The sequence below is a fragment of the Oncorhynchus nerka genome, linkage group LG21 (assembly GCF_034236695.1).
Source record: "Oncorhynchus nerka isolate Pitt River linkage group LG21, Oner_Uvic_2.0, whole genome shotgun sequence".
Taxonomy (NCBI): domain Eukaryota; kingdom Metazoa; phylum Chordata; class Actinopteri; order Salmoniformes; family Salmonidae; genus Oncorhynchus; species Oncorhynchus nerka.
The window spans coordinates 12,374,106-12,396,232 of NC_088416.1; the positions used below are offsets into that span (position 1 = coordinate 12,374,106).

General features: G+C 42.6%; 1 protein-coding gene across 1 annotated transcript in view; it reads left to right on the forward strand.

The window, feature by feature from the left end:
- The first annotated feature begins 1,009 nt into the window (after positions 1–1,009).
- Positions 1,010–22,127, forward strand: part of LOC115103929 (CSC1-like protein 2) — a 106,716-nt gene continuing 85,598 nt past the window's right edge. Inside the window, exons 1-3 of the mRNA XM_065006314.1 lie at positions 1,010–1,302; positions 16,328–16,571; positions 21,338–21,417. Of these exons, the coding sequence (XP_064862386.1) occupies positions 16,398–16,571; positions 21,338–21,417 (254 nt within the window). The 5' untranslated portion in view covers positions 1,010–1,302; positions 16,328–16,397. The remainder of the gene's footprint in view (positions 1,303–16,327; positions 16,572–21,337; positions 21,418–22,127) is intronic.

Here is a 22,127-nt window from a genome sequence, read left to right on the forward strand (position 1 = left end):
GACACATTTCCCGAAAGGGACACACCATAAAAAAATGATTAAATATCTCATCAGAAAGTTCGGACCTCTTGGTGTAACAATTAAAGTTTTGGACTACTACAGTAGCAGTAACCTGGGTTTGTGTCCTGGTCGGGCTACTCCCCATTTTCTCTACACTGGTGTTAGAACTGGAAGTGGGATGGTGAGGCCATCGAAACATAGGGATGGCAGTAGCATTCAGTAAGCATGTAGAGATCTTTGTACAACAACTAGTGACCTCATCGAGAGGTGTAATAGTCAAAGTCCCGAATTGGGCTTACCCTTGAATTTGCTACATTAATGTTCAAAAACAGCAGTCTTCTGGTAGCCTAATATGGATGAGTGTAAAAATGATCATAGTGGTTAATTTACATTATCATTAGTCTTAATTTTATTTTTTGGTTATGGTTACTGATATACTGATCTATTATTGCATACGTAGCAGATGGGGATCTGTGAAACTCACTTCTCAGCCTGAAAGTGTCATCCCTTGCACTATTGAAATAGGCCTTTTTTTGGCAGTGCAATGGGTTGGAATGCTCTAGGAGGGCGGTCATGTGTGCTTGCGAGGCAGAGGTCCTGAGTTTGAGCTGGGTAGAAGCCAAAGCGGGTGGAAGTGGCACTCCCTAAGTAAGCAGTATGATCTGCAGTTGCCACTTTGTAATTTGCAACTTCCATACAAATAACATTTGTTTTTGGTGAGCTTACTGGACTCGTTTTTAGTTGAAATAATATATATTTTTGTCCTTAAAGATTTCAAGTAAATAAAACAGATGTGTTCCAATGATTCCAATGAGGTGTAACTAATAGGAAATAAATAAAATAACACTTTACAAAATGCCTGTGGACACTGAAAGTCACAGTTTGCAGAATGACTTTGCATGTGTTGTTGGATAAGGGGACTTTTATTTTGAAAACCAAACGGAAGTGTTAATTTGTCGCCACCTCGTGTTTGTTTTTGGAAGAGAGGCTCATAATGGAATATGTCGGGCTTCCAATTGACTGTAATTATTCCCGGAGCGTCCGCATCCATTTTCGGTGTCGTTCAATGGGACTGTGAAGCAATTCGCCGCTTTTTAAACTTTTGCAACAAAAAGCCCATAATGGATTTCAAATATGTTTCTGACGCTTCTCAGTAGCTTATTCTCGTGAGGCTGATTGCTTGGTTTTTAGACCTCGTCACCTTGGTGGTGGAGTTGGAACGATATATTTAGTCTATTGCGTTTGGGGTATTGCCATTGGAGAAAGAGAAGACTCAAACGGAACATCAAATTGGATTGTCAGGTAAAAGACGCTGCGGCTTCATTTAATTTGTTTTGTCATATGGCCTGAAGTTAAAGACCTACATACAATATAGACTACTGTGAGGGTTCACGTGTTTAAAAATGTTGACGCAGCAATCATGCAGAATCGCATTCGCACAAATTTGATCTGGGCCTGTCACGCCCATAGGCTAGTTGAGTTTTTAAAAATGCATTTATTATTTATTTAACTAGACAAGTCAGTTAAGAACAAATTCGTATTTACGACGACGGCCTACCAAAACCCCTCCTGTGGGAACGGGGCTGGGATTAAACATAAATTAAATCAAATATATAGGACAAGACATCACAAGAGAGACAACACTACATAAAGAGATACCTAAGACAACAAAAGCATGGCAGCAACACATGACAACACAGCATGGTAACAACATGGCAGCAGCACAAAACATGGTACAAACATTATTAGACACAGCACAAAGGGCAAGAAGGTAGAGACAACAATACATCATGCAAAGCAGCCACAACTGTCAGTAAGAGTGTCCATGATTGAGTCTTTGAATGAAGAAATTGAGATAAAACTGTCCAGTTTGAGTGTTTGCAGCTCATTTAAGTTGCTAGCTGCAGTGAACTGAAAAGACAAGCGACCCAGGGATGTGTGTGCTTTGTGTGACTGGCAGAACTGGTGTTGTATGTGGACGATGAGGGCTGCAGTAGATATATATACATTTTTTACCTTTATTTAACTAGGCAAGTCAGTTAAGAACAAATTCTTATTTTCAATGACGGCCTAGGAACAGTGGGTTAACTGCCTGTTCAGGGGCAGAACGACAGATTTGTACCTTGTCAGCTCAGGGATTTGAACTTGCAACCTTCCGGTTACTAGTCCAACGCTGTAACCACTAGACTACCCTGCCGCCCTCAGATAGGGGGAGTGAGGCCTTAGAGGGTTTTATAAATAAGCAGCAGCCAGTGGGTCTTGCGACAGATATACAGAGATGACCAGTTTACACAAGTATAGAGTGCAGTGATGTGTCCTATAAGGAGCAATGGTGGCAAATCTGATGGCCGAATGGTAAAGAACATCTAGCCGCTCGAGAGCACTCTTAGCTGCCGATCTATAAATTACGTCGCCGTAATCTAACATGGTTAGGATGGTCATCTGAAACAGGGTTAGTTTGGCAGCTGGGGTGGAAGAGTATCGATTACGATAGAGGAAACCAAGTCTAGATTTAACTTTACCCTGCAGCTTTGATATGTGCTGAGAAAAGGACACTGTACCGCCTAGCCATACTCCCAAGTACTTGTATGATGTGACTACCTCAAGCTCTAAACCCTCAGAGGTAGTAATCACACCTGTGGGGAGAGGTTCTTACCAAACCACATGACCTTTGTGTTGGAGGTGTTCAGAACAGGGTTAAGGGCAGACACAGCTTGTTGGACACTGAGTGCTTTGTTGTAGAGCGTTTAACACAAAATCCTGGGAGAGGCCAGCTGAGTAGAAGACAGTATCATCTGCATATAAATGGATGAGAGCGCTTCCTACAGCTGCAACATCGAGAGCATCCTGACCGGTTGCATCACTGCCTGGTACGGCAATTGCTCGGCCTCCGACCGCAAGGCACTTCAGAGGGTAGTGCGTACGGCCCAGTACATCACTTGGGAAAAGCTGCCTGCCATCCAGGACCTCTACACCAGGTGGTGTCAGAGGAAGGCCCTGAAAATTGTCAAAGACCCCAGCCATCTCAGTCATAGACTGTTCTGCATGGCAAGCGGTACCGGAGTGCCAAGTCTAGGACAAAAAGGCTTCTCAACAGTGTTTACCCCCAAGCCATAAGACTCCTGAACAGGTAACCAAATGGTTACCTGGACTATTTGCAACCCCTCTTTTACGCTGCTGCTGCTACTCTCTGTTTATCTTATATGCATAGTCACTTTAACTATACATTCATGTACATACTACCTCAGTTGGCCTGACCAACCAGTGCTCCCGCACATTGGTTAACCGGGCTATCTGCATTGTATCCCACCACCTGCCAACCCCTCTCTTTATGCTACTGCTACTCTCTGTTCATCATATATGCATAGTCACTTTTACCATACCCACATGTACATACTACCTCAATAAGCCTGACTAACCGGTGTCTGTATATAGCCTTGCTACTCTTTTTACTGTTGTTTTATTTCTTTACTTACCTACACACACACACACACACTTTTTTGTCTCCGCACTATTGGTTAGAGCCTGTAAGTAAGCATTTCACTGTACAGGTTATTCACGTGCGCCGAATACCTGTTGTATTCGGCGCACGTGACAAATAAACTTTGATTTGAGAGGTAGTTAGCAAACCAGGCCAAAGACCCCTCAGAGAAACCAATACTCCTTAGCTGGCCAACGAGAATGAAATGGTCTACCGTATCAAAAGCTTTGGCCAAGTCAATAAAAAGAGCAGCACCACATTGCTTAGAATCAAGGGCAAAGGGGACATCGTTGAGGACCTTTTTAAGGTTGCAGTGACACATCCATAACCTGAGCGGAAACCAGATTGCATACCAGAGAGAATACTATAGACATCAAGAAAGCCGGTCAGTTGATCATTGACATGTTTTTTCCCCAACATTTTTGATAAACAGGGCCCAGGTGTTTTTTTGGGGTCTAGTTTTAAGGAGCTCCTTCAGCAGCTTGGACTCAGTGACCCCTGCAGGGAGAAACTTTGTAGCGGGGCTAGTCGCATTGGAAGGGGTGGGAGATGAGGAAATATTGGACAGGAAAGGAGGCATGGCTGAGTGAAATAGGAATCCTGACTTAATGAAGTGGTGATTTAAAAAGCTCAGCCATGTGCTTCTTGTCAGTAACAACCACATCATCCACATTAAGGGACATGGGCAGCTGTGAGGAGCAGGTTTTATTCTCCAGGTCTTGAGATCCTGTTTTCAATCAGGATCTCAGCGATCACTGCCTCATTTTCTGCATCCGCTATGGGTCCGCGGTCAAATGACCACCCCTCATCACTGTCAAACGCTCCCTAAAACACTTCTGCGAGCAGGCCTTTCTAATCGACCTGGCCCAGGTATCCTGGAAGGATAATGACCTCATCCCGTCTGTCAAGGATGCCTACTCGTTCTTTAAAAGTAATTTCCTCACCATCTTAAATAAGCATGCCCCTTTCAAAAATGTAGAACTAAGAACAAATCTAGGTCATGGTTCACTCCAGACCTGACTGCCCTTGACCAACACAAAAACATCCTGCGGTGGACTGCAATAGCATCGAATAGTCCCAGCGATATGTAACTGTTCAGGGAAGTCAGGAACCTATATACACAGTCAGTCAGGAAAGCAAAGGCTAGCTTTTTCAAACAGAAATTTGCATCCTGTAGCTCTAACTCCAATAAGTTTTGGGACACTAAAGTCCATGGAGAATAAGAGAACCTCCTCCCAGCTGCCCACTGCACTGAGGCTAGGTAACACGGTCACCACTGATAAATCCATGATAATTGAACATTTCAATAAGCATTTCTCTACGGCTGGCCATTATTTCCTCCTGGCTTACACCAACCCCGGCCAACAGCTCCACACTCCTAGCAGCTACTTTCCCGAGCCTCCCCAGCTTCTCCTTCACCCAAATACAGATCACAGATGTTCTGAAAGAGCTGCAAAACCTGGAACCGTACAAATCAGCTGGGCTCAACAATCTGGACACTCTCTTTGTAAAATGATCCGCTGCCATTGTTGCAACTCCTATTACCAGTCTGTTCAACCTCTCATTTTGTCTGAGAACCCTAAAGATTGGAAAGCTGCCACGGTCATCTCCCTCTTCAAAGGGGGTGCCACTTTAGACACAAACTGTCACAGACCTATATCCATCTTGCCCTGCCTTTCTAAAGTCTTTGAAAGCCAAATTAATAAACAGATCACTGACCATTTCGAATCCCACCGTACCTTCTCCGCTGTGCAATCCGGTTTCCAAGCCGGTAACGAGTGCACCTCAGCCACGCTCAAGGTAATAAACGATATCGTAACCGCCATCGATTAAAAGACAGTACTGTGTAGCCGTCTTCATCGACCTGGCCAAGGTTTTCGACTCTGTCAATCACCGTATTCTTATCGTCAGACTCAATAGCCTTGGTTTCTCAAATGACTGCCTCGCCTGGTTCACCAACTACTTCTCTGATAGAGTTCAGTGTGTACAATCGGAGGGCCTGTTGTCCGGACCTCTGGCAGTCTATGGGTGTACCACAGGGTTAAATTCTCAGGCCAACTTTTTTTTCTGTATATATCAACGATGTTGCTCTTGCTGCGGATTATTCCCTGATCCACCTCTATGCAGACGACACCATTCTGTATACATCTGGCCCTTCTTTGGACACTTAACTAACCTCCAAACGAGCTTCAATGACATACAACACTCCTTCCGTGGCCTCCAACTGCTCTTAAACGTTGGCAAAACCAAATGCAAGCTTTTTAACAGCTTGCTACCCGCCCGCCTGACTAGCATCACTACTCTGGACGGTTCTGACCTAGAATGTGTGACCAACTACAAATACCTAGGTGTCTGGTTAGACTGTAAACGCACCTTCCAGACTCCTATCAAATATCTCCAATCCAAAATCAAATCTAGAATTTGCTTTCTATTTCGCAACAAAACCTCCTTCACTCACGCCGCCAAACTTACCCTAGTAAAACTGACTACCCTACCGATCCTCGACTTCGGCGATGTCATCTACAAAATAGCTTCCAGTTCTTTACTCAGCAAATTGGATGCAGTTTATCACAGTGCCATCTGTTTTGTTACCAAACCCCCTTATACCACCCACCACTGCGACCTACCTGTATGCTCTAGTCGGCTGGCCCTCGCTACATATTCGTCGCCAGACACACTGGCTCCAGGTCATCTACAAGTCTATACTAGGTAAAGCTCCACCTTATCTCAGCTCATTGGTCACGATAACAACAACCACCCTTAGCATGCGCTCCAGCAGGTATATCTCACTGGTCATCCCCATAGCCAACACCTCTTTGGCCTCCTTCCAGTTCTCTGCTGCCAGTGACTGGAACGAATTGCAAAAATCTCTGAAGCTGGAGACTAACATTTCCCTCATTAACTTTAAACATCAGCTATCTGAGCAGCTAACCGATTGCTGCAGCTGTACATAGTCCATCGGTAAATAGCCCACCCAATCTACCTACCTCATCCCCATATTGTTTTATTTACTTTGCTGCTCTTTTGCACACCAATATCACTACTTGCACACCATCGGCTCATCTATCACTCCTGTGTTAATCTGCTAAATTGTAATTACTTTGCTACTATGGTCTATTTATTGCCATACCACCTCATGCCATTTGCACACACTATATAGACTCCTTTTTTCTATTGTGTTATTGACTGTATGCTTGTTTATTCCATGTAATTCTGTGTTGTTTGTCACACTGCTTTGCTTTATCTTGGCCAGGTAGTTGTAAATGAGAACTTGTTCTCAACTAACTTACCTGGTTAAATAAAGGTGAAAAAAAATGTTTTCCAGAACTGCTCCTTAAAGTAAGTAACTTTGGCCTTCCTGAGTGCACTTATTTCTCATTTGCCTGAGCGCGAGCCAGTCAGCCTGAGTACGCGTGTGCCGAGCCTTTCACTAAATGCATTTCTTGAGGTGGAGTAACTCTGCCAGATCACCTTCGAACCAGGGGCTGAACCTGTTTGTAATTCTCATTTTATTTATCGGGGCATACAGTGGGGCAAAAAAGTATTTAGTCAGCCACCAATTGTGCAAGTTCTCCCACTTAAAAAGATGAGAGATGCCTGTAATTGTTCATCATAGGTACACTTCAACTATGACAGACAAAATTATTTTAAAAAATCCAGAAAATCACATTGTAGGATTTTTAATGAATTTATTTACAAATTATGGTGGAAAATAAGTATTTGGTCAATAAACTTTTATCTCAATACTTTGTTAAATACCCTTTGTTGGCAATGACAGAGGTCAAATGTTTTCTGTAAGTCTTCACAAGGTTTTCACACACTGTTGCTGGTATTTTGGCCCATTCCTCCATGCAGATCTCCTCTAGAGCAGTGATGTTTTTAATTTGTAAAATTTAAAATTTTACCCCTTTTTTTCTCCCCAATTTCGTGGTATCCAATTGTTGTAGTAGCTACTATCTTGTCTCGTCGCTACAACTCCCGTACGGGCAAGGGAGAGATGAAGGTTGAAAGTCATGCGTCCTCCGATACACAACCCAGCCAGCCGTACTGCTTCTTAACACAGCGCGCATCCAACCCGGAAGCCAGCCGCACCAATGTGTCGGAGGCTACACCGTGCACCTGGCAACCTTGGTTAGCGCGCACTGCACCCCGCCCGCCACAGGAGTCGCTGGTGCGCGATGAGACAAGGAGATCCCTACCGACCAAGCCCTCCCTAACCCGGACGACGCTAGGCCAATTGTGTGTCGCTCCACGGACCTCCCGGTCGCGGCCGGTTACGACAGAGCCTGGGCGCGAACCCAGGGACTCTGATGGCACAGCTGGGGCTGCAGTACAGCGCCCTTAACCACTGCGCCACCCAGGAGGCCGGAGCAGTGATGTTTTGGGGCTGTTGCTGGGCAACACGGACTTTCAACTCCCTCCAAAGATTTTCTATGGGGTTGAGATCTGGAGACTGGCTAGGCCACTCCAGGACCTTAAAATGCTTCTTACTAAGCCACTCCTTCGTTGCCCGGGCGGTGTGTTTGGGATCATTGTCATGCTGAAAGACCCAGCCACGTTTCATCTTCAATGCAATGATGGAAGGGGGTTTTCACTCAAAATCTCACGAAACATGGCTCCATTCATTCTTTCCTTTACACGGATCAGTCGTCCTGGTCCCTTTGCAGAAAAACAGCCCCAAAGCATAATGTTTCCACCCCCATGCTTCACAGTAGGTATGGTGTTCTTTGGATGCAACTCGGCATTCTTTGTCCTCCAAACATGACGAGTTGAGTTTTTACCAAAAAGTTATATTTTGGTTTCATCTGACCATATTCTCCCAATCTTCTTCTGGATCATCCAAATGCTCTCTAGCAAACTTCAGACGGGCCTGGACATGTACTGGCTTAAGCAGGGGGACACGTCTGGCACTGCAGGATTTGAGTCCCTGGCGGCATGGTGTGTTACTGATGGTAGGCTTTGTTACTTTGCTCACTGTTGTTGTGATCATTTTGACCCCACGGTGTGAGATCTTGCGTGGAGCCCCAGATCGAGGGAGATTATCAGTGGTCTTGTATGTCTTCCATTTCCTAATAATTGCTCCCACAGTTGATTTCTTCAAACCAAGCTGCTTACCTATTGCAGATTCAGTCTTCCCAGCCTGGTGCAGGTCTACAATTTTGTTTCTGGTGTCCTTTGACAGCTCTTTGGTCTTGGCCATAGTGGAGTTTGGAGTGTGACTGTTTGAGGTTGTGGACAGGTGTCTTTTATACTGATAGCAAGTTCAAACAGGTGCCATTAATACAGGTAACGAGTGGAGGACAGAGGAGCCTCTTAAAGAAGAAGTTACAGGTCTGTGAGATCCAGAAATCTTGCTTGTTTGTAGGTGACCAAATACGTATTTTCCACCATAATTTGCAAATATATTCAATAAAAATCCTACAATGTGATTTTCTGGATTTTTTTTTCTTATTTTGTCTGTCATAGTTGAAGTGTACCTATGATGAAAATTACAGGCCTCTTTTTAAGTGGGAGAACTTGAGCAATTGGTGTCTGACTAAATACTTTTTGCCCCACTGTTTAACGCCTCACAAGTTCTCAACTGTCAGCTTCATTAAGTAGTACCCGCAAAACACCAGTCTCAACGACAACAGTGAAGAGGAGACTCCGGGATGCTGGCCTTCTAGGCAATGTTCCTCTGTCTAGTGTCTGTTCTTTTGCCCATCTTAATCTTTTCTTTTTATTGGCCAGTCTGAGATATGGATTTTTCTTTGCAACTCTGCCTAGAAGGCCAGCATCCCGGAGTTGCCTCTTCACTGTTGACGTTGAGACTGGTGTTTTGCTATTTAATTTAAAACTATTTAATGAAGCTGCCAGTTGTGAGGCATCTGTTTCTCAAAATAGACGCTCTAATGTACCTGTCCTCTTGCTCAGTTGTGCTCCGGGGCCTCCCACTCTTTCTATTCTGGTTATAGAGACAGTTCTGTGAAGGGAGTAGTACACAGCATTGTACACGATCATCAGTTTCTTGTCAATTTCTCGCATGGAATAGCCTTCATTTCTCAGAACAAGAAAAGACTGGTGAGCTTCAGAAGAATGGTCTTTGTTTCTGGCCATTTTAAGCCTGTAAATGAACCCACAAATGCTGATGCTTCAGATACTCAACTTGTTTATAGAAGACAACAAGTTTTATTGCTTCTTAAATTAGAACAACAGGTTACAGCTGTGCTAACATAATTGCAAAAGGGTTTTCTAATGATCAATTAGCCTTTTAAAATCATAAACTTGGATTGGCTATCACAAGGTACCATTGGAACACAGAAGTGATGATTGTTGATAATGGGCCTCTGTACGCCTATGTAGATATTCCATTAAAAGTCAGCCGTTTCCAGCCACAGTAGTCATTTACAACATTAACAATGTCTGCACTGTGTTTATGATCAATTTAATGTTTTAATGGACAAAAATGAGCTTTTCTTTCAAAAACAAGGACATTTTTTGAACAGTAGAACATCTTTTGAACAGTATGTGTGTGCATTTAGACCCCTAGACTTTTTCAGCCTTATTCTAAAATGTGTTATTGTTTTTTTCCCCTCATAATAACCCATAATGACAAAGCAAAAACAGGTTTTTAGAAATCTTTGCTAAAAAATGTCAACTGAAATGTCACATGTGCATAAGTTTTCAGAACCCTTTCTCAGGACTTTGTTGAAGCACCTTTGGTAGCGATTACAGCCTTGAATCTTCTTGGGTATGACTCTACAAGCTTGGTACACCTGTAATTGGGGAGTTTCTCCCATTTCTTCTCTGCAGATCCTTTCAAACTCCTTCAGGTTGGATGGGGAGTGTTGCTGCACAGCTATTATCAGGTCTCTCCAGAGATGTTCAAGTCTGGGCTCTGGCTGGGCCTTGCCACATTGAGACTTGTCCCGAAGCCACTCCTGTGTTGTCTTGGCTGTGTGCTTAGGTTCGTTGCCCTGTTGGAAGGTGAACCTTGGCCCCAGTCTGAGGTCCTGTGTGCTCTGGAGCAGGTTTTTATCATGGATCTCTCTACTTTGCTCCGTTCATCTTTCCCTCAGTCCTGAATAGTCTCCCAGTCCCTGCTGCTGAAAAACATATGCACAGCATGATGCTGCCACCACCATGCTTCACCGTAGTGATGATGCCAGGAGTCTTCCAGATGTGACGCTTGGAATTCAGGCCAAAGAGTTCAATCTTGGTTTCATCTGACCAGAGAATCTTGTTTCTCATGGTCTGGGAGTCTTTCGGTGCCTTTTGGCAAACTCCAAGTGGGCTGTCATGTGCCTTTTACTGAGGACTGGCTTCCGTCTGGTGGAGTGCTGCAGAGATGGTTGTCCTTCTGGAAGGTTTTCCCATCTCCACAGAATAACTCTAGAGCTCACATTTTAGAATAAGGCAGAAGAAGTCAAGAGGTATGAATACTTTCCAAATGCATGACCTTGGTAGCAATTGAAAGGACACTGGAGATTATGGGGAAATTATCAGACCAAAGGTGAGGGCACAACCGTTCACCTGACACAGGAATCCAAACATTACACTGTTGATTTTATGTGCATTTTTTAACTAAATCTGAAAATACATTCAGTAACATAAGAACATTCATAGAAATTTTGGAGTAGTTGCAAGATAAGAAAAAATGATTACAAGGGTTTGAGTGAGAGGTCTTGTCTCCAGGTGGCACCACGCCTCTCCAAACTGCACATTTCCGAAGTCATTTCAATGCACTTTTATGGAAAGAGGCAAGGAAGGAGCCTTCAACTGTAAGGTGCTTTTTTAAAACATTTTTTTTTAGCTCTCCTAGCTTTGCCATTGAGGAACTGATGCAAACACGCTTTTTGTTTGAAACAAAATGACTTTTTTATGCAATTCAAAAACTTTCCATTATGAATCACAATCTGGGTCAGGTGGGCTTCACGAAAGCTTATCCTATTGCCAGCACAGCTAGCTGAATTATAAAATACTATCTTAGTGTTAGGCTTTCAAAGACACGTCAGACAAACGGATTGTAAATTTTACATTTTCAAATATGGAAATGGTGACCTGCACATTTGGACTCATGGGTGTGTGGTTTGCTTCTATATGACATCAAAGCGGACTTTGAGGATTATAACAATGTCTCATCTTTCAGAACACTGACTCCTTTTGAGTATATTGGATGACAGCCTGTGAGTGGAAAGGGCTACATGGAAGCAAACTGAATGAAACTGGGAGGGACCTACCTGCATTTGTCTAATAAAACTTGTTTTAGTTACAGAACTTCTGTTTTTAGAACTCTTTGGCCCCTCACGTCATCAGGGGAAAGTGTGGAGGGAGGGAGGGGCGCAAATCAAACAGTAATCTGCTCGTCCATGTTGTCAAAGACGCAGCACGGTACATCGTCCAGAAACACGCATCGTTTTTCCATCAAATTAATGTTCGATTTTTATCGATACAATTCACTTTTGCATGGGAAAACACACATCCCTAGTAATTACTACAGGTGCTTAATTATGTCACTTTTGTCTTGAGCGGACATCGCCATCGGACAGAGGGGGGCACCTGGCTCATGCCCGGGAGGCAGCCCGTTTCCAAATGGGAATGCAATCAACTTTTAGCCGACGCAAAACACGCCTGCCCGGGCGAGATTAATCAAACCTCAGTCGTGAGTGAACAGGGAGTACAGGAGGGGATTAAGCACACACCTTTGATGGGCCTCCGTATTGAGGCGGAGGTTGTTGTTGCCTACCTTCACCTACCTTCACCACCTGGGTCTGTCCCGTCAGGAAGTCCAGGATCTCGTTACAGAGGGAGGTGTTCAGTCCCAAGGTCCCCAGCTTGGTGATGAGCTTGGAGGGGACTATGGTGTTGAACGCTGAGCTGTAGTCTATGAACAGCATTCTCACAAATATTTCCCCTCTTGTCCAGGTGGAAGAGGGCATTGTGAAGTGCAGTTGAGATTGAGTCATCTGTGGATCTGTTTGGACGGTATTTGAATTGAAATGGGTCCAGTGTGTCTGTGATGTTGATGTGTGTCATGACCAGTCTTTCAAAACACTTCATAATTACAGCTGTGAGGTTACCTTTGAGTTCTTGGAAACCGGGACAATGGTTAGAGTAAGTGTCAAACTCATTCCATGGAGGGTGGGCCAAGTGTCTGCAGATTTTTGCTCCTCCCTTGTACTTGATTGGTCACTGATTTGGTTAGGAATTCCCCTCACCTGGGTGTCTAGGTCTTAACTTTTTCACATGTGAGTTCCAAATATCTCTAATGGTCGCCACAGCTTAAGTTTTATACACGTGATGTCAGAATGCACTCACTGTTCCAAAATGTGATTGTTACACAATAGGACAGTTCACACACGCTGTCTGCTAATTATGTGTAGGCTATGTTTCAACCTGTCCATTTCAAATGATTTTCTAACGGTTTGAATTGAGGTGTGTTCTGCCGCCTCATTAATTCACGTAGAAGTAGCCCATTTCAGTGTTGCAGACAATTTATGTTTGTCTAACTCACTAAAGCCTCAAACTTCCCTCTTCGAGGAGAGCTCTTCCCCATTTTTTCCGCACATGAAGTATGCAGACATTTGCGCAGTCTTACACGAACTGGCACTTTTTTTGGCTGGCGTTCGCATTGTTGTTTTCCTTACAATAATAACTTTGGACATGTGCGTTCCTATCAAAGTAAGTGCCTTATTTTCTGTATATCGTGTTGTTTCTACTGTAGGATACAGTATGTAAACTCAGCAAAAAAAACAAACATCCCCTTTTCAGGACCCTGTCCTTAAAAGATTATTCGTAAAAATCCAAATGAACTTCACAGATCTTCATTATAAAGGGTTTAAACACGGTTTTCCATGCTTGTTCAATGAACCATAAACAATTCATGAACATGTGGAACAGTCGTTAAGACAGTTATGAAAATTTAGGACACTAAAGAGGCCTTTCTACTGACTCTGAAAAACATCAAAAGAAAGATGCCCAGGGTCCCTGCTCATCTGTGTGAATGTGCCTTAGGCATGCTGCAAGGAGGCATGAGGATTGCAGATGTGGCCAGGGCAATAAATTGCAATGTCTGTACTGTAAGATGGCGCTACAGGGAGACAGGACGGACAGCTGATCGTCCTCGCGGTGGCAGACCACGTGTAACAACACCTGCACAGGATCGGTACATTCGAACATCACACCTGCGGGACAGGTACAGGATGGCAACAACAACTGCTCGAGTTACACCAGGAACGCACAGTCCCTCCATCAGTGCTCACTGTCCGCAAATAGGCTGAGGCTGGACTGAGGGCCTGTTGTCTGGTGAGGACTTGCCTTACATCACTGGCAACAACTTCACCTATGGACACAAACCCACCGTCTAAAGACCAGACAAGTGCTCTTCACTGATGAGTCATGGTTTTGTCTCACCAGGGGTGATGGTCTGATTCTTGTTTATCGTCAAAGGAATAAGCGTTTCACAGAGGCCTTTACTCTGGAGAGGGATTGATTTGGAGGTGGAGGGTCCATCAGGTTCTGGGGCTGTGTGTCAGCATCATCGGACTGAGCTTGTTGTCATTGCAGGTAATCTCAACGCTGTGCGTTACAGGGAAGACATCCTCCTCTCTCATGTGGTACCCTTCCTGCAGGCTCATCCTGACATGACCCTCCAGGATGACAATGCCATCAGCCATACTGCTCATTCTGTGTGTGATTTCCTGCAAGACAGGAATGTCAGTGTTCTGCCATGTCCAGGGACGAGCCTGGATCTCAATCCCATTGAGCACGTCTGGGACCTGTTGGATTGGAGGGTGAGGGCTAGGGCCATTCCCCCCCAGAAATGTCTGGGAACTTGCAGGTGCCTTGGTGGAAGAGTGAGGTAACATCTCACAGCAAGAATTGGCAAATCTGGTGCAGTCCAAGAGGAGGAGATGCACGGCAGTACTTAATGCACCAGATACTGACTGTGTCCCTTTGTTCATTCCATTTCGGTTAGTCACATGTCTGTGGAACTTGTTCAGTTTCTGTTGTTGAATCTTATGTTCATACAAATATTTACACGTTAAGGTTTCTGAAAATAAACGCAGTTGACAGTGAGGCCGTTTTCTTTTTTTGCGAAGTTTATGTATTTACTTAACTAGGCAAGTCAGTTAAGAACAAATTCTTATTTTCAATGACTGCCTAGGAACAGTGGGTTAACTGCCTGTTCAGGGGCAAAATGACACATTTGTACCTTGTCAGCTCGGGGATTTGAACTTGCAACCTTTCGGTTACTAGTCCAACGCTCTAACCACTAGGCTACCCTGCCGCCCCATGTATGTACACTACCGTTCAAAAGTTTGGGGTCACTTAGAAATGTCCTTGTTTTTGAAAAAAAATAATAAATGTGGCCATTTTAAAATAACATCAAATTGATCAGTGTTGTAAATGACTATTGTATCTGGAATATCTACATGGGTGTAAAGAAGCCCATTATCAACAACCATCACTCCTGTGTTGCAATGGCATGTTGTGTTAGCTAATCCAAGTTTAGCATTTTAAAAGGCTAATTGTTCATCAGAAAACCCTGTTTCAATTATGTTAGCACAGCTGAAAATGGTTGTTCTAAGGAAGCAATAAAACTGGCCTTCTTTAGACTAGTTTGTGGCTACGTGGCAAAATCATTGCCGCAACGTCGGAAAAATATCTGCGGTGTGTTTTTGAAGATGGTCAAACAGTCTACATTTTTTATTTTGCTCTGCAAACAAAACAAGTAATTAATAGAAAAGCCAGACTACCCCATAGTAGAATAGTTTATCCATTTACCTAGTCGGCTTGTTCTGTGTTCAATGCAAGGGAAATATTACTCTCGAGGCACATTCAATTATGAGCGCAATAGTGGGGAAAACAGTTTTAATGGGTGTTGTTGAAAGCTGTCCATTCCCATTTGATTTATTTATCAATTCCTGAATATGCACAAACTGCACCTTTTTTAAACTTTGAGTTTTTAGTAGTGGTATGGTTAAGAATTTTACTGCTCCGAAATTCACCATTTGATTTATTTTACCTTTATTTAACCAGGCAAGTCAGTTAAGAACAAATTCTTATTTTCAATGACGGCCTATGAACAGTGGGTTTAACTGCCTGTTCGGGGGCAGAACGACAGATTTGTACCTTGGCAGCTTGGGGATTTGAACTTGCAACCTTTCGGTTACTAGTCCAACGCTCTAACCACTAGCCGCCCCATGAGTGCATAGGGGTGAGTGGAGCTAAATATAACACGGGTCAATTGCAGAGAAATTTGATGTAAAACACCACCCTGCCTCATAACTTATTTTGGAGGGACTTCAATTGTGATGAGACGGGTTACATTTTCAGTTGAGCAAGAGTAGTGGCAATTCTCCCTAGGCTTTGCCACCACATGTTAATGGCCAAAAAGGGGGAATGTATATTGATGTAATTGTAATCCAAACCAACCCTCATGTAAGTTGTGATGAACTCTCAAAACCTTTTGGACAAGACTTACTTTATGACCAAAATGATCCTAGTTATACTTTGTAGTACATTTTGGCACTAGAATATAGTATATCATATCAATACCATAATGGCCACATAGAGTTGTATGGTTTAACTTTGCAGTCAATGGTTTTTGTTTGGCGTACTTGTAAAGTGACAATTCTGTTACTGTGAAGTGCCCTTAACAAACTTATTCTGCTTTGTGAAATGGTCCTTAGCGGCACAGCACTTGCTCTATTTATTGAATTGTGTTCACAACATGTTCTAGTTTTAGAAACAGTAATTTACAAAGATCTGAGGTTTCAGATATTTTCAGATTTCTGTGTGGTCTATCTAGATATCTGAAATAGGTGGTTTCACCCTCCTTTTCCCTCCTTCCTTCCACGATAGGTTCCCCGGAAGATGCGGCTGTGAGCTTGCTCAGAGTGCTGATCCTGTGGGTCTTCACCTGATCGTGACCATGGGGATATGGCCGGGTGGTGTCCGGGCCTGCATTGCAGGCCAGGAGAACTGCTCTCCCAACAATGAATCCAAGGACTACTGTTACTCAGCCCGAATCCGCAGCACCGTGCTTCAGGGCCTACCCTTTGGAGGCGTCCCCACAGTCCTTGCGCTGGACTTTATGTGCTTCCTGGTGAGTCTGCCTAGAGATCAGTCTTGCCCCATTCCAGTGCTGCAGGATCTTTTTGCTCTCCCCCGTAGTTAATTTATTGACTTATGTCACTGATTCATTGGCCAGAGATTCTACTTACCTGGGATCCCAGGTCTGTGTACAGCAGTACTTCTAACCTGAAGGTCCATATTTGAGAAAAGGTGTCCTAGTGACTTTATGCTAACCTACAACAAGCACATAGGTATACAGTATATGTATGTGTACATATGTTACCTTTATTTAACTAGGCAAGTCAGTTAAGAACAAATTCTTATTTTCAATTATGATCTAGGAACAGTGGGTTAACTGCCTGTTCAGGGGCAGAACGACAGATTTGTACCTTGTCAGCTCGGGGGTTTGAACTTGCAACCTTCCGGTTACTAATCCAACGCTCTAGCCACTAGGCTACCCTGCCACCGTGTGTGCGTGTGCATGTGCGCGTGTGTGTTTACAGTGCCTTCTGAAAGTATTCAGACCCCTTGACATTTCCACATTTTGTTACATTACGGCCTTATTCTAAAATGGATTTTTTAAAATTATTCAGCAATCTACACACAATACCCCATAATGACAAAGCGAAAACAGGTTTTTAGAATTCTTTGCAAATGAATATATATCTAAAATATATATATTTACAGAAGTATTCAGACCCTTTGCTATGAGACTCAAATTGACAAATTGAGCTCCGGTGCATCCTGTTTCCATTGATCATCCTTGAGATGTTTCTACAACTTGGAGTCCATCTATGGTAAATAAAATTGATTGGGCATGATTTGGAAAGGCACACACCTGTGTATATATAAGATCCCCACAGTTGACAGTGCATGTCAGAGCAAAAACCAAGCCATGAGGTCGAAAGAATTGTCCTTAGAGCTCCGAGACAGGATTGTGTCGAGGCACAGATCTGGGGAACGGTACCAAAAAGAGTCTGCAATATTGAAGGTTCCCAAGAACACAGTGGCCTCCATCATTCTTAAATGGAAGAAGTTTTGAACCACCAAGACTCTTCCTAGAGTTGGCCACCCAGTCAAACTGAGCATTCGTAGGAGAAGGGCCTTGGTCAGGGTGGTGACCAAGAACCCGATGGTCACTCTGACAGAGCTCTGAAGTTCGTCTGTGGAGATGGGAGAATCTTCCAGAAGGACAACCATCTCTGCAGCACTCCACCAATCAGGCCTTTATGGTAGAGTGGCCAGACGGAAGCCACTGCTCAGGAAAAGGCACATGATAGCCCGCTTTGAGTTTGATAAAAGGCACCTAAAGACTCTCGGATCATGAGAAACAAGATTCTCTGGTCTGATGAAAGCAAGATTGAACTCTTTGGCCTGAATGCCAAGCGTCCCTCCTAGAAGAAACCTGGCACCATCCCTACAGTGAAGCATGGTGGTGGCAGCATCAGGCTGTGGTGATGTTTTTCAGTGGCAGGGACTGGAAGACTAGTCGTGATCGAGGAAAAGATGAACGGAGCAACATACAGAAAGATCCTTGATGAAAACCTGCTCTAGAGCGCTCAGGACCTCAGACTGGGGTAAAGGTTCTCCTTTCAACAGGACAATGACCCTAAACACACAGACAATGCAGGAGTGGCTTTGGGACAAGTCTCAATGTCCCAGCTTGAACCTGATCGAACATCTCTGGGGAGACCTGCAAACGGCTGTGCAGCAGCGCTCCCAATCCAACCTGACAGAACTTGAGGATCTTCAGAGAAGAATGGGAGAACTCCCTAAATACAGGTGTGCCAAGCTTGTAGCTTCCTACCCAAGAAGACTAATCACTGCCAAATGTTCTTCAACAAAGTACTGAGTAAAGTGTCTGAATAATTATGTAAATGTAATGTTTCAATTATTATTTTAGGTTAGCAAACATTTCTAAAAAACATTTCTTGCTTTGTCATTATACTGTATTTATTCATTTTTGAATTGACTGGAAGTTAACACTGCTTGAGACACCTTGCCGTTTTGGAGACCTTGTCTCCTTGTCTCCTTGTCTCCAGCAAAAAATAATTCTGTCTCCAAAATGTCAAGGTGTCTCAAGCAGTGTTAACTTACAATCAATTCAAAAAGCAAATATAACTTTAACTTAAAAAATATAACATACATTTTATTTTACATTCCAATTCAATAATTTTTTAAGTATCTTATGCCACTGACTGAATCTAATTGAATGGAATGACCCCAACCCTGATTAGTGTACTAAGCACTTTATGTAGCCAGGCAACAAGGGTACGGTCATATTTGTTGCGATTGTCTTTCAACATCCTGCGCATTAAAACACAGGGAGATTTTGTTAAATATTCTATATATTTGTCAAAACAACTTAGTAACGTGCACAGAATTTGAAAGATATGGTTATCTGCTGAGGAAAACAAAAACAAAAAAATCTAAAGTACAGTTCAAAAGTAGAAATGGGCTTTTAAAAAAAAAAAATAAGGACATTTTATTTGTCCTTTAAAATCACATCAAATTGATCATAAGTACAGTGTAGACATTAATGTTGTAAATGACTGTAGCTGGAAACAGCTGATTTCATTTAAAAAAATGGAATATCTACATATGCATAAAGAGGCATATTATCAGAAACCATCACTCCTGTATTCCAATGGCATGTTGTGTTAGCTTATCCAAGTTTATGATTTTAAAAGGCTAATTGATCATTAGAAAACCTTTTTGCAATTATGTTAGCACAGTTGAAAACTGTTCTGATTTGAAGAAGCAATACATCTGGCCTTCTTTAAACTAGTTGAGTATCTGGAGCATCAGCATTTGTGGGTTCGATTACAGGCACAAAATGGCCAGAAACAAAGCACTTTCTTCTTAAACTCATCAGTCTCTTCTTGTTTGGAGAAATGAAGGATATTCCATGTGAGAAATTCCCAAGAAACTGAAGATCTCGTACAACGCTGTGTACTACTCCCTTCACAGAAAAGCGCAAACTGGCTCTAACCAGAATAGAAATAGTGGGAGGTCCCGGTGCATAACTGAGCAAGAGGACAAGTACATTAGTGTCTAGTTTGAGAAACAGACACCTCACAAGTCCTCAACTGGCAGCTTCATTAAATAATACCCGCGAACACCAGTCTCAACTCAACAGGGAAGAGGCGACTCTGGGATGCTGGCCTTCTAGACAGAGTTGCAAAGAAAAATCCATATCTCAGACTGGCCAATAAATATGAAAGATTAAGATGGGGGAAAAGAACATTGACACTGGACAGAGGAAGATTGGGGGAAAAAAGTGTTGTGGACAGACTAATTTAAGTCAATAACTGTACATCTATGAAATAGATGTGTCCAGAATGCGTTTTCATTCCAAATGACAGGGTCACAAATTTCATAATGTGTGCCTGTGCCCTCAAAGATCCCTGTCTCTCACGGATTTTGTTTCTCAGGACAATGTCACGTTGATGCTCATAAAGTAGCATATAGCAGGTCCCCTTCCCAAAACAGGTTTCTGACCTCAAGAATCTGTCTATTCCTGGTTAAATAAAATATACTAACATGGACATGATATCATAACATGATGAACAGATGAAAAGGCTAGATAGTTTAGTCAATTTATTTCATGTCATTACTCAGTATTTGTCAGCGTAAGGAAAGTTTGAAATAAATATGCAAAACTTAATCATTTTTGGAATCTGAAAAGTGAGTAAAATGAGTGCTGGCCTTTTTTATACTTTAACTTTTTTTTGTATCCTTTAGAATTAAGCACCAATGTTTCTTTTTATTGTCATCCTCTAATCATACTACATTTACCTCATATGAAGTGGGGTCTGAAATGATTGACACCCTTGAGAAAGATGAGCAATAATGACTGTATAAAATACATCATTTAAATACTGAGCTATGTTGTATGCAAAAAAAAAAAAAAAAAAATTAATAGAATTACTCAGAGAAAGATTTAGTTTAACATTTAATATTTTTTTTCCTCAAGAAGGCAGGGTTGACACTTCTATCCCCAAGCCATAAGAATGCGGAACAATTAATCAAATGGCCACCCGGACTATTTACATTGACACCCCCTCTCCCTTTGTTTTTACACTGCAGCTACTCCCTATTTATTATCTATGCATAGTCACTTCACCCCTACCTACATGTACAAAATACCTCGACTAACCTGTACCCCCGCACATTGACTCGGTATATAGCCTCTTTATTTTTGTGCTACTTTTTTATTTTTTATTTTCTTAACCAGCAATGCAGTTCAAGAAAGAGTTAAGGGCTTGTAAGTAAGCATTTCACGGTAACCTGTTGTATTGGGATTGGAGCATGTGACAAATAAGATTTGATTTTAAATGAAGTAGTTACGTTTTTTTTGTTTTGGTTGTGTTTCAGATTATTTAGTGCTCAGTAGAAATAAAAGGTAAATCATTTGTCATTTTGGAGTCACTTTTATTGTAAGTAAGAATAGAATAGGTTTCTGAACACTTCTACATGAATGTGAGTAAGAAAGTTTGAGGGTCAAAGATCATAACCCCAAGACATTTTGAAATCTTTCCAATTTTTGGAGCGTACAATATTGCTTGGTATTTGTACATGTTTTCCCGTCATTATTGTTAATCTTTATCAAGGGTGTCCATCATTTTGGAGCCCGGTAAGTGCTTACTGGTCTTAGAACATTGTTTTAGAACAGCAGTGACATTGCTATAAAATCCATTTCAACATTTGAGTGATACACATTTTCTTGCGGCTTCACCTGGAAAACCACCAATGAAAATGTAAATCATATAGCATTACTTTCCTCTGTGCTTTCAGGTGCTTCTATTTGTCTTCTCAATATTGCGGAAAGTGGCCTGGGATTATGGACGCTTGGCATTGGTGACAGACGCTGACAGGTAGGCCTAACAAATGACTCTGAGGTGTTACATCACACTCGCGTGAGCACACACACGCACTGCCCTGGTGTAGTCCTACTGATCATTGGCTCTTGTCTGTTGAATTGTGAGAGTTACTTGCCTATTATGACCGTGTGCCTTTAGTAATCCCATCACCATTCCTTCCTACCTCTTCCTTCAAGATTATTGGTTTGCAAGTCATTCAGGGAGACTTGTTTCACTGTCACTTGCAGTGGGGCAAAAAAGTATTTAGTCAGCCACCAATTGTGCAAGTTCTCCCACTTAAAAAGATGAGAGGCCTGTAATTTTCATCATAGGTACACTTCAACTATGACAGACACAATGAGAAAAGAAAATCCAGAAAATCACATTAGGATTTTTTATGAATGTATTTGCAAATTATGGTGGAAAATAAGTATTTGGTCACCTACAAACAAGCAAGATTTCTGGCTCTCACAGACTTGTAACTTCTTCTTTAAGAGGCTCCTCTGTCCTCCACTCGTTACCTGTATTAATGGCACCTGTTTGAACTTGTTATCAGTATAAGAGACACCTGTCCACAACCTCAAACAGTCACACTGCAAACTCCACTATGGCCAAGACCAAAGATCTGTCAAAGGACACCAGAAACAAAATTGTAGACCTGCACCAGGCTGGGAAGACTGAATCTGCAATAGGTAAGCAGCTTGGTTTGAAGAAATCAACTGTGG